The sequence below is a fragment of the Cavia porcellus genome, unplaced genomic scaffold (genome assembly GCF_034190915.1).
Source record: "Cavia porcellus strain 051 isolate PalLab524CR breed Dunkin Hartley unplaced genomic scaffold, mCavPor4.1 scaffold_27, whole genome shotgun sequence".
NCBI lineage: Eukaryota > Metazoa > Chordata > Mammalia > Rodentia > Caviidae > Cavia > Cavia porcellus.
The window spans coordinates 5726343-5738855 of record NW_026947510.1 but is presented as its reverse complement, the minus strand read 5'-3'; the positions used below and the strand labels follow the sequence as shown (position 1 = coordinate 5738855).

General features: G+C 56.2%; 1 protein-coding gene across 5 annotated transcripts in view; it reads right to left on the bottom strand.

The window, feature by feature from the left end:
• The window catches only part of Grip2 (glutamate receptor interacting protein 2), a 47787-nt gene that overhangs the window by 27159 nt on the left and 8115 nt on the right, over positions 1-12513 (bottom strand). For 4 of the 5 annotated variants that reach the window (XM_013145041.2, XM_013145044.2, XM_013145043.2 and 1 more), the window contains exon 1: positions 2442-2602. The exons of the other annotated variant lie outside the window; for it this stretch is intronic. In XM_013145041.2, coding sequence (XP_013000495.1) covers positions 2442-2496 — 55 coding nt within the window. In that variant the 5' untranslated portion in view covers positions 2497-2602. Of the gene's footprint in view, positions 1-2441; positions 2603-12513 lie in introns of those variants that run through there. 5 annotated transcript variants of the gene reach the window in all.

Genomic DNA, 12513 nt, shown 5'->3' with positions numbered 1-12513 from the left:
CCCTTCCATTCCTGTGCCTCATTCCCCCAAGCTAACCATCAGAGTTCTGTGAGGGCTGTAAGCAAACTGGCTACAACGGGGTAGGATCCCAGCATGTCCTGGGGTGTCCTTGTGGTCAAAGGGGCCCCAATGTATTGGAAGAAGTGCTCATTTGTCTCTGTCCCTTTCTGGTACCCAAGTCCCAGCCCCTCGGAACCTCAGGTGCTTGTACAACTCTGAGCACTGTGAGGGCAGAGGGGAAATTAAGGGGTACATGAGGGGAAATTAAGAGAGAAGTCACGAGCACAGAGGAGGCACAGGAAAAGAACAGGACCACGGAGAGAGGGGCACTCTGGCTCTTAGAGCCCTGAGTCTCGGCCTGGTCCCTACCTGCTGGCCAGAAGCTAGAGAAAGCTACCTCAAGCTCCCATGCAAACAGCCAGTGGCCGGGAAGAGGAAGCTGCACCTTCATCCCAACCGGGACCCCAGCGGCCCTGTAACCCCTAAACTACTTGCAAAGGGCTGGAACCTAGCTCAATGTCACCCAGGTCACATGGCTTCTGCCATCTCTCGCAGCACATCTGCAGTGAGTCACCTGCAGTGTGAGCTGGCAGGGCTGAGGCCCGAGAATGAGTGGGAGGAAGGAGGGCTCCCACTTGGGGACCAAAGCTAGCCACAGAGAGGAAACTGAGGCCAGGATGCCCAGCAACCCCTCTAGGGGAAAGCAGTGCACAGCCACTGCAGGTATGCTAGTGGGGTGGGCAGATGCTGCCATGCTGATCACACATCCAGAGCCGGGTATGTGACCTGGGCAGAGACGAGGACAGCACTGGGCATGGTGGAGCAAGGATGGCTCTGTTCCACTTACCTTGCTCAGCTCATGGCTCTGCAGAAGAGACTGGGCTGGATGGGTGGGAGTTGGGTGGGGTGACAGCAGCAGGGCCAGGCATGGAGCAGCAGAACAGGACCCCCAGCCTCAACAACTCCATCAAGGTATCTGGCAGGGGCCAGAAGGCTGAGCAGTCAGGGAGCCCCTACTCTGTCTTTCCTTTCTTGGATGAGAGATCTTGGGGAGCTACGTCCTCTAGGGCCTCAGTTTCCCCGACTGTCACATGAGTGATTTAGCTCACAGCACCACACACAGCGGTCACTAGATCAGTGCTCAGGGAATGAAGAACCATCTGGAGCTCTGCAGGCTGCTGGGATCAGGCAACTGGAGGTTGGGAGAAGCAGGTCCCTAGGTCCCTGGCCTAGGATGCTGTGGTGCAGGCAGGACCAGGCAATGGGGGCCTACTGTGGCCCTCAATGTGGAGATAGTTGGGGCCCTGGAGCCCTGTTGGCTTACAGATCAAAACGATACAGATGGCTTACAGATCAAAAGTTTCCTGTGACCCCCAGTGTCCTGGGACAGAGTGTCGACCTCCCTCCACCCTCCTGCTATGATGCCCAGTCCCTCCTCCCCATGCTGTACGCTAACCACAGGTCTCCCTGGTCCTGGAGGGAGAGCTCCCAAGCTCCCAACCTTCAGTACAAGTAGTTCACCCTCTTTTCTACCCAGCAAACTCTTTCTTATCCTTAGGGGACCCACCCTGACAGCCCCGGTCTCTCAAGCAAAATCCCTGCTTCTTTCTTTTGGCACCAGAAGGATCTTATAACTTCAAACTTCAGGAAGGGAGGTGGCTGTCCAGCCTGGGACCTTAAAAACAATTAGGAAGTACAGAGGGAACTGGAGGTCTCACCCAGGAAAGGTTAGATATGTGGCAGAAGCCAGATAAAGGGATTCCAGGCATTGAAATGTTTGTATTTTGAAAAAAGAAGACAGGAAACACCTCATTGTGCAGACACATAGGTTGCCAGCACATCCCCTGCCCAGGGATAACAGACCCAAGGTTAAAAGCCCAAGGAAGCTGCCTGTCCCCAGTGGGAACCCCACCAGCAAGTGTACGCTGTGTGGCCTCAGGCAAGTTACTTGAGCTCTCTGTGCCTTGATTTCCTCCTGCACCATTAAGATAGGGTAGGGGCAACTCCAGTGTGCAGCAGCACAACATTAACACCCAAGCCGCAGCTCCTGCTAGCCGGTGGTTATTCTTAGTTCACAGCCTGAAGCACAGAGCTTGTGAATCTGCCCTGTCTCTCACCTGCCCCTGAAGGTGGTGGGCACTGTGAGGCCTAGGGTCCCCAGCTAAGGGCTCAGCACCCTCCCCCAGGCCACCCAGGCCTTGTGGGGGTGGAGATGGAGTGACACAGGATAGACAGAGACCAGGAAAGAGACCCAGGAGAACAAGGATAGGCAGTGAGGATACAGAGGACAGCACAGGAATCAAGAGGGAGTGGGAGACAGGCAGGTGGCAGCTGCCCAAAGAGGCAGAGAGGGACAGCGACAGGGACAGAGACACAGCAGAGGCCAGAGGCCCCTGACCCGAATCTGGGACTTCTTCGCACGCACCCGCCCATCACTGTACCTTTGGGCTTCCGCCTGGCCACGCCCAGTCGCCACTTGAGCGACACCGCCAGCATTGTCCTGCTGCCTGCTGCAGGTCCGGCGGGCGAGTTGGATTAGAAGGGGTCTCAGCAGCCTCCGCACTGGCGAGGAAGCCCAACTGCTGCACCGAAACCCCGCACCGCCTCCCTCCTCCACCCCTCCGCCCTCCCCGCTTGCTAAAATAGATCATCCTCCCTCCGGAGCCCGAGCCGCGCCTGCCCTCCTCCCGCTCCATGCAGCCAAGCCTGTGAGGACCTGGAAGGCGCCCCAAGTCCTTTTTCCCAGAAAGCACTCATCACACCCTCTGCCTTGACCCACTCAGCCTGCACAGCCCCTTCACCTCCACCTGGGGTGACTCACCTGCCGCCACCCTCCTCTATCCCTGGAAGGACCCACACACAGCATCGCCCCAACGCAGGCTGCTTCCTGCGCTCACACCCAAGGTGGAGAAGTAATCAGGTCACTGCAGGTGTGGGTCCCAGTTTTAGTGAGAATGGAAATTTAAACAAAAACACATGTTGGAGGACAGACTTTGAGTTGGGTGAGAGAAGCTGGGATGAGAGTGTGGCCCAAGTGGCTGGAGGGGGCTTTTGACAAAAGCATCCTGAAGACAAGGCCATTTCAGGGGTGCTGGGGCAGGCTTGGGGGAAGGGAGGCATGGATCACTATAGCTCAGACTGAATCCTCCTGAGCTGCGTGTTGCAGTCACTCGGGCTCTGCTGAAGTCCAAGGTGACTGGCTTCTGTGCCATGTGACTCCTCTGGGCATGGGTGACTGTGGTTCTGAGGGGCCACAAGCCCAGGCTTCCCTCCACTCTGTGTGGGGAGGAGGGACTGGGATTTACCAAGCAAAGGCCAGACCTGGCTCTACTTCTAGTCACCCATTGGGTGTCCCCAGGCCCAAGAGGGGGTCACGGGCTTAGCCGAAGCCAATCTAAGCCCCTGGCTGCTCAGAAGAAATACAAGGTGTGGTCTTCATGGTCTCAGCTGATAGCCAGGAGTGAACGTGTCCCATGGTCCCCAACAGCATCATGACAGGGCAGCACGGGAGTTCCCAGGACATGGCCAGATCATGCTGTACTGACTCAACGATCTAAGATGCATGAGAAGAGTTGGAGATTCATGGGGGCACAGGTGTGTGGCCCTCACTGGACACCACCCAAGAGGTGCACAGCACCAGACACTGAACGCACTGGGCCAAGGGAGATGCACGGGCTAAGCAGGTGAGCACATCTCAGAACGCAGACTAAGATGAGAGTCACTGTTTCTGAACAGACAGAGTAACAGTGTTGCTATTCACAGGTTATACCACTGCCATTTCAGAGTCCTGGCTCTAGTGACCACAGGTGGCAGAAGCCATGGCTACTGTCATAAGTTTCATATATTGCTGGGACTGTCCTCCTGTCCCCAAGGTCAGGCTCCCGGATGGTGACAGAGTCTGCTGTTCTGTGTCCCCACAGACAGCTCCTTGCCAGGCCTCAGACAGAGTCACAGTGTGGCCTGAGCTACTGGAGCCTCTTCACACCTGGCCTCCATGCCTGCCTCCTTTCGTGGCCTAGAGGGTCACGTGTGTATTTGACAAAAGCTCAGTGAACTCACCTAGCACCCAGAAGGCCTTCTCTGACCTCCCCATCTCCTTCCTGAGGTGGACAGGGCAGGTATGTTGAAAAGACTGAGGCAGGACCCACCAGCCCCTGCACCCATGGCCTTTCTTCCATGCCCCTGCTGCAGGTGACACAGGCACCTGACACACTCTTGGGGTCATGGCTGCCAGGAAGTCAGACTGTGGGAGGCCCAGGGTGAGGGTGTCTAAGGACAGTGAAGGCCTCCTGCTTCAGTCTCCTGCCAGCCTCCTTCCTCCCAGCCTTCCTGCTGTCTTTGCCAAGCAAAGACTGGGAAGCAAAGACTCTCAGGACCACCAGGGGTGCTGGAGGGAGACATGGGGCCTCCCAGCTCCTTGTGGGGACAAAGGACATAGGACTAAGAGCAGAAATGAGCCCATGATCTCCTGTTGGACAGCAGTGCAGGAGGATAGACCTGGGTTCAAACTCAGCTCCTCGCCCACAGGGCCTTGGCTTTCTTACTAGGCTCTGCACAGAGCCCTGAGCTAGGGCTGCAGACACTGGGTGCTCAATCTGATGGACAGTGCTCTGTGCTAGGACTGCTCTGTTGGGGCCTGGTTCCATGCCTGTAAGTGGGCACCAAGGCAGGAAAATTGGGACCTCATAGACCTTCATGAATTCCTCTCTAATTCTGAGCACCCCAGGATGGCCCTGAAGCCCCTATCATCAACAAGGAACACAGGGCTCAGAGAGGTGAGATGCTCTGGGGCTATGCCCCTTCAGGAGGCTGAGTCAGTCTGGGGTCCCAGCTAGGGGGCAGATTCTGCAGCAGGATCCCTGAGGATGGGCTGCCCCCACCTCCTGCCCACTTATGAGGACACGTAGTCATGCAGCCCAGACTGGGGCATGGGTGTCTGACCTTGTGCCTGTGTTTGCTGTGGGCAGAGATGCCTGGCTCCATGGGGAAGGACACCAGGCACCACCTCACACCTGTATGGAAAAGCCCAGTGGCCGAGCTGCTCAGCCTGGGGTGGCCACCTATGTGGCCCTGGGCAGATGGCTTCCCCTTTCATTTCTTGAGGGCCACTCTGGTCACTGCGTAGTTACAAGACCTGCACCACTGCTCAACCTGGTGGGCCTCCATTTCCTTGCCTGCTTGAAATTTTGGCAATCTTCCTGCCTCAGTCTCCTGAGTGCTGGGGTTACCATCACACACGGGTCAAAGGGAAGAAGATATCAGGGAGTGCCTTGTCCTTAGCTGTGAGGACAAAGGAAGTCACACGAACACGAGGGCTGGCCCCTCAATGGCCAGCACGTGGCAAGGGCTCAATCACTGCACATGAGCACCCGGAGCTGGTGCTGTCAGGGAGCAGAGTTGCACTGCAAGGGATGAGGTGAAACGGTGCTGCCGGCTTGGCAGGCACTCCTCTCCCCGACAACCTTTCCAAATCCTGTGCTCTGCCCCTCAGCCTCACCCTACTTGCCCAGGAACCTCATCCCCGGTTCCAGAGCCACCATGGCAGCCAGTGGCCATGGCCTGGCCTGCTCCACCTGAGTGCCCCAGAATCCACAGGGCCACACCAGAGGCTATGGGGTAAGGGGGCTCTGCCAGGGTGCAGAGGCATGGGCTGAGTCTGGGGCTCACCATGGCCCTGACAGGGCAGGGAAAAAGTCTGGCCAACAGGGGGTGATATCATATCAGTCCTGGAATCCACTACAGTGTCCTCATTCCTGTGGCCCGGGGTGCAGAGAGAGAGTCCTTCTGTCATCCAAGGCCACACAGCCATGAAGGTGGCTAGGCCAGGACTCAAACAAGGACTGATCACCCTCAGAAGCACACACAGGGGCTAGAAAGTAGGATGAGGGGAACCCCGGAGGGAGGCGGGTGCCTGTGTCACACTGCTGTTCCCCTACCTGAATCTCTTTAGTGCTGCCTTTCCCTCCTCTCCCTCCTGGGCCTTGGTGACATTTCTGCCTGCTGTCTGCCCTGCCTGGGATCTAAAGGAGAATGCAGGAGGAGGAAGCGAGTGCCTCCTGCCCTGTGCCATCCAGACAGGCAGTGCTCACTTCTAGGGAATAGAACCAGGAGATAGAACCCGAGTCCAGGGGGAGGAGTGAGTGACAGGGGTCACAAAGAAGCCACAACTACCCCTGGCAAAGAAGTAACTGAGTATGGGAGGAGTAGGAAGGCAGTGAGCTGTTTCTCCAAACCCAGGTTATTTGCCCTGAAAGGATCCTGGCTAATGGTGACCTCTGCTGGAACAAGAGGGAGGCGCATGGCCAGTAGGGGAGCGTGGATGGAGCCAGCCCTAAGCTCCAAGAGAAGGTGCAGCAAATGAGAATCTGTAGAGCTCCCCTAGTGGTAAGGGGTTCAGGAGAAAACCTGGCCCCTTCGGAGCTCTGTAAGGAGGTAACTGTGCCACACCCACAGCGAAGAGCCAGGGCTGGGAAGCCCAGTGACTGTGCAGAAGGCAAAGGGGCTGGCACAGACCCCGCAGGCCTCAGAGCTCAGGGACTCAGGATAACGTTCAGAGTTCAGGGAGACCAGAAAGCCCAGACACCCAAGTGACAGCCCAAACCAGACCTAGCTTTAAATCCTAGGGAAAGGGACAGGAGTTGGGGACAGAGGAACATATCAGTGACCCCTGGGCATACTCAGCTGTCACAGAGGATCATCAGAGTGGGGACAAGAGGGACAGACCATTGCAGATGGCAGAGAACAAATGTGTATGACTCAGGGACCATGGTGGATAGGTCCAGGACCATGCCAGCCACTTAGGCATCCAAAGTTTGCTAGGAGGGGCTGGCACTGGCGTGGTAACCAAGAGAGGTGCTGCTGGCGGTGAAGGAGAAATTAAAATGTACAACCCAGAAGGAGAGGTCAGAGGCCTGGAGGCTTGGGTGGTGCAGGCTGGAGGTAGTGGAGGTAGTGGAGGCAGGCGTGAGGCTGTGGCCTCCTCAGAATGAGGTATAACCTGTGACCTAATCCTGTGCCTCTGCTGCAGAGGATGGGAAGATCCCAGAGCAAAGTGTCTGGGGGTGGGCACTGGGATCTGCATGGCATTGCATCCCTCTCTAGGTTAGGAGCTGGTGCTTTGGAGTCCATAAGGTTGTGCCTTGGTTTTCCTTTTAATACTATGAAACACTGATTAAGGACTGCACACTGCAGTCTGGTCTTAACCTGTAGCACCACGGAGAAGTGGTAGCACCCTTGGAAGATGGGGCCTGGGAGATCTCAGGTCCCCCAGTTGTGCTCTGGCAGGGGATAGCGGGATGCTGGCCCCATCCCTCTCTGCTTCCTGAGGCCATGAAGTCCGGTGCATTGTCTGCTGCTCATGGGACCAGAGCCTCGGCCCTGGCAGACACAGCCACCTTCTAGTCTGTCATTGCCTCCAGTGTCTGTGACAGGACAGAAGGAAGGGTGATGGGTGGCTGGGATGGTCCCCAGAGCATCTGTGGATACAGGGAAGAGGAGGGATCTGGCACACCTGCTGGGTATGTGCTTCCCTGGGAGCAGAACTCAGCACTCAGTGGGCTTCAAATCTCACTCAGTCACAGGGGTGACCCAACTGTGCGTCATGGTCCCCTGAAATGAAGGGGAAATGCTGACAGCCAGTGGCCTCACAGAGCACCAGGTGGTACCCCTGCCTTCCGACCTCACAGTCCCTGGGGACAGCAAGCAGGGAGCGGTCAGGCAGCCTCCTGAGGAAAGCCACACTGCGCCATGGGTGCTCGTGGGCCCTCAGGGTTGCTGCCAGGGAGTAGTGGTTTTGCCAGTATCCCTGCTCTGCCCTGAGGTAGCAGCTGGGGGACAGCCAGAGGCCTCCCCATGCCACCCCACAGGGTGTCTCCATCTGTGCCAGGCCCCTGAAGCCACCTACAAGAATGCACTCTCAGGCAGGAGCCTCGTCAATTCCACTTAAACCACTGATTAATCCTCTAAAAAGCACAGTTCAGCGCCTCCCAGATTCCCATCCTCTCTGCTTCCTGAGGTCACGTCTTCCCTAATTGAAACCGGCAATGAAGATCTCAGCCATCAGTCAGTCACAGGCTGATCGCGGACAACTTCTCCGCGGCAGTTTCCCAGAAGGCCAGGGTTTCTGTCAACTCCTGTTCTCTCAGGGTGAATTCTGCAGAACTAGACGTTGACACGGAGATCCCAGCCCTTGGTTGATGTTTAGATCAATGGCTGTTTTTACTGCGCCAGTTGTGGCCGATGTCAGTTTTATTTTGCGTTGATTCCCCTGCTGCTGGAGCTCATGATGGATCAGCTCGGAGACAAATGGTCTATGTTTATTTCTCAGGAAATCCAGGAGAAATTGAAAGAGTCAGAAGGAGAAAGGGAGGCTGAAGACAAAAAGACAGAAACCAGTCTGAGACCAGCAGATGTGACAGGAAAACAGGAGGGCAAAGGTGCAGAGACAGGAGAGTGCTGTGCTTTGGCCCGGAGACTTCTGTTGGAATTTGGTCCTGACGTGGCTATGCGGAGATGCCGGGTGAGGCCAGTGATAGGTGCTGGTCACTTGGAAGGGACACTGGAGGGCAAGATTCCCAAGAGAGCAGGTGTCATGAAGCACCTGCCCGGCCTACCTGCTCCCTAGCTAACTGTGACCTCTTTGCCCACCATCCTGCCACACTGACATTGCTGCCCCAGGCCCTCACTAGAGCAGAGCAGAAGCTCTAGGCCCACCAGGACCAGATGTCAATGCCCCCTTCTCCTCCACAGGTAACTTGGCTTCGGGGAAAACAGATGGAGGTGGCTTCCACCGTCTTCAGGCCCCTGGGACTGAGTTCTCATGAAGAGCATGGCCAGGGTCATGCCACCATTGACACCTCAGCTGAAGGTGGAACGGGTTTAAGCTGCTCATCCACCATGAGCAGCTCCCACGTGTTCGGAAAGCAGGAGCCTGCCAGTGTGGCAGGATGGTGTTTGCTGGTATGATTCCATTTCGGCTAGGGGACACAGAAGAGTGGCCACCCCTTCAGATCACAGCAGGTCTCTCCCAAGCAGTGGATCGCTTGAATGGCACTTAGAATTCCCAGAAGAAGGAAATGTCCCCTGGAATGCAGAGTAGGAACCCACCAGAGCCTACAATCTGCTGCTCTGCAGCAGTGAGACTGATGGACAGGCAGACGGACAGGCAGACAAGATCTCTCACGTGTGCAGAGGCCCTGCGCTGGACAGCGTTTGTTTCGGCCTGGGGAAGAATGCCCCAGTTTTGCTCTGTCGTCGACTGACCTTGCTTCCAGGCCAGGTATAAGTCAGATTCGCCAGTCAGCGCAGGTCTCTTTCTCACTCAACACTGCCCCTGGCGGGTGTGGGGCTGGCACGGGTGGTTTGGCTTCTGTCTGGAACCTGGCAGAAGCTGTGAGGGTGGGAGGGGGACAGGGTCAGCAGGACCATCAGAGAAAAAGGTGGTGAGGACATGCACCATGACTGTGCATCACCTTGGAGGCCTCACCTCACCTCTCTCCCTGCCACCTGGCCCTTCTGTTACACAAACACCTGCTCAAGTCTGGGTCCACTCTACATAGGGTCATCTTCTTGTTGACTTACAGGAGTTCTTTATGTACTGTATATCCAGCCTTTTGTTGATTCCATGAACTAAGCAGAGACACAAGGGAGGCATAGGAGCCACTCCAGGACGTGGTAATGTCAGAATGGCTCGAGGAGCCTTTGTGAACAGCACCACTCCCTACCTGAAGACACATTGACCCTCACATAGTTACAGGGTCTGAGAGCCTAGAGGACAGTGGGGAAGCTGTGAGTGGGGGGCCAGGGGATGAGCTCTCCCCATGTCACATACCTCATGGCAACATCCCTATCCTGCTTCCAGCTATGTGTGTCAGTCTGCAGACATTATGCATGGCTGCCTCACTGGCTGAGAGGAGCCTGGTGGGGCCAGGCCCTGATCACCTCAGCTACCAACAGGTTCCCAGAGCCCAAGGCAGGTCTGGTGCCCAGAAGCTATGTGGTGAACAATGCTTCGGACCATAGCAGCTATGTCAAGGCCCACACAGTGCCTCACACCAGAGACTTTGAGATTGGAAGGATGAGAAGACCAGGCTTCTGTGGCCCGCAGGGGCCCCTCAGTGAGTGTGGACCCACTGGATGTGGCCTTGTCTCTGCAGGATGAGCAGAGGGAGCAGGAAGCCCTGCATTCCCTCATGGCAGGTGTGTAGCAGAAACAGGATTAACACAGGACCCCGGGCTCCACTGCTCCCCACACCAAGCAGGAGGCCATTTAGCCCCATGCCTGCCTGGATCTGGCTTGCGCTACATGGAAGATATTTTATTGATGTGCCATATGTATTTATTAGGAAGTGGTAAATAGAGTAGCTGCCCGCCATCTGCAACCGCAACCCATGCCAGCCACTCTGTCACCACCTGCCAGGAGCCACAGCAGCAAAACCATGGTAACTATGGTCACCCATCCTCCTGTTTAACTCTCCTTATAGATGAAGACAATGAGGCTCAGAGAGGGCAGCACACATGCCCACAGTCACACAGCAAGTGAGCAGGGAACTGAGCTCTGGGGGACCCACAGGGCTCTGTGCCCTGCACGTGGAGAACCAGAGGGAACTCTGTACAACAATGGGAGAATCCCACACCCACTAAGGGGAATCCTGCACACCAAAGCAGGGCACCCCATGCTCCACACCTCTCCTATTCCAAGCCCTTCTCTCCCAGAGGGTGAATCCGAGGTGAAGGAGCAGGCAGGCACCATGTGGGTAGCAAGGAGAATCAGAGCCCCACCGAGCCACTGCAAGGTTCCGGCCCCATGAAGGCACCACACAGCCCGATGCCACCCCAGGCTTCCAGGGAGACTGACTCACACCTGTTAACCCTCAGCCTCAGTTTCCTCTTCTGTGTACTGGATGCTGTGGAGGAAGGCAGCCTCCAGGAAGAGGGTGGCGTGGGAAGGAAGGTTTGTGAGTCATGCAGCATAGGGGTCCCAGGAGACACAAGGTGCATATGCCACAGAGCTTGGAGTCACATGGCCTGCAGAGCCCCAGATCTTGTGCCCAAACTATTCCCTCTATGAAACACTCTTCTTCCAGGTGCAGCACCAAGACTGCCTCTCCCAGGAGGCCCTTCTAGGTGGTGGCCCTGCCTCGCCTGCTCTTTACCTCAGGATGCACTTCCCATCCCACCCTCCTCTTCCCAGTTTCTCACCACCTTCCTAGTCTGTGGTTCCTGGGTAGCAGACTGCACAACGAAGAACAGGGAGTATTCCCTACAGGACTGAGGACCCAGCTGGGGAAAGGGACAATGACACCAGCCTTCCTTCCCCAGGTCAGCTCCCCAGCTCACAAGCATGTGTGTAAGGAAGGCCATCCCGGGGGGATGCAGGGAGGCCACAGCGGAGAGGAAAATATGGCGAGAAAGAAACACAGCTGAGAAGGGATGACAGCAGAGACAGTGTCCATAGGCTGTGTGGCCAAGGAGGCAGAGTACACGTGGGATTCAGGGCAGAACGTCACAGCTACCCTAGAGCAGGGGCACAGTCTTCCTGGGGTCTCATTTTCCAAAGCAAATGCTGGAAGGGACGCAGCAGGGTGTCCAGCTCAGGTATGTGCCTCAGGTATGTGTGTGTGTGTGTGTGTGTGTGTGTGTGTGTGTGTGTGTATGCCTGTCAGTATAGGCACTCAGGGCACTGCAGGGGGACAGGAAAGATGTGAAACTTCTTTCTTTTTCTCTGCTCTGGGACCACTGAGCTACACTCTGGATTGCACTCTGCTTAGGAACGGGGGTGGGGGTGGGGCAGAGCCACATGTGCAATAGCACCACGTGTGTGGGGCACTGTGAAGTCACTGTTGATCTGCTTTACTGTGCTCCATCCTTGGAAACAGCTAACCATCCACCAAACATAGTGCAAGGATTTGTAAACTGGAAACACAGAAAAGGGAGAATCATAAAACTGGTTGCAGAAAGGCAGAGCCTCCTGACCCCGGCCAGTGCAGAGCTGGACAAAGTCATCTCTTGCCTGAGTCCCACTCCTTAGCAGACCCCAGCCCTACAGCAGGTGGCTTTGGAGAGAGGAGGTTGTGCTCCCCCACCCCCACTGCCTACATTAGGTCTCTGGCCTAGTGATGGACCCCGACTGTAAACAGAGTCATGGCTGGAAGGGTGCACCTGCTGGGTGCTCTGTCTGTTCTTACCCTTTGAGGCAGCCAGGATTTGACCAGGGAGTCCCTGACCTCCATGGCCTGGCCTAAACCTCTTCCTTCCACAGCCCCACCTCTAGCATTGCCACCACTTAAGGTTCCTATCCTCTGTGCCAGTAGCCTAGGACCTTGGGGATGAGCTGTGCGAGTGGAGCAACCAGTTATATAAGCGAGGGAGACCTAGGACTTGTTATAGAATGAGTTCCTGACTCTAAACCCTAGAGCAAAAAACAGGTTTCCCCAAAGGAAGTGAGTTAAAACACAAGCTAGGCCAAACAATTTGCCATGTCCAAACCCCAGCAGTCAGCTCTCCCTTGCCATT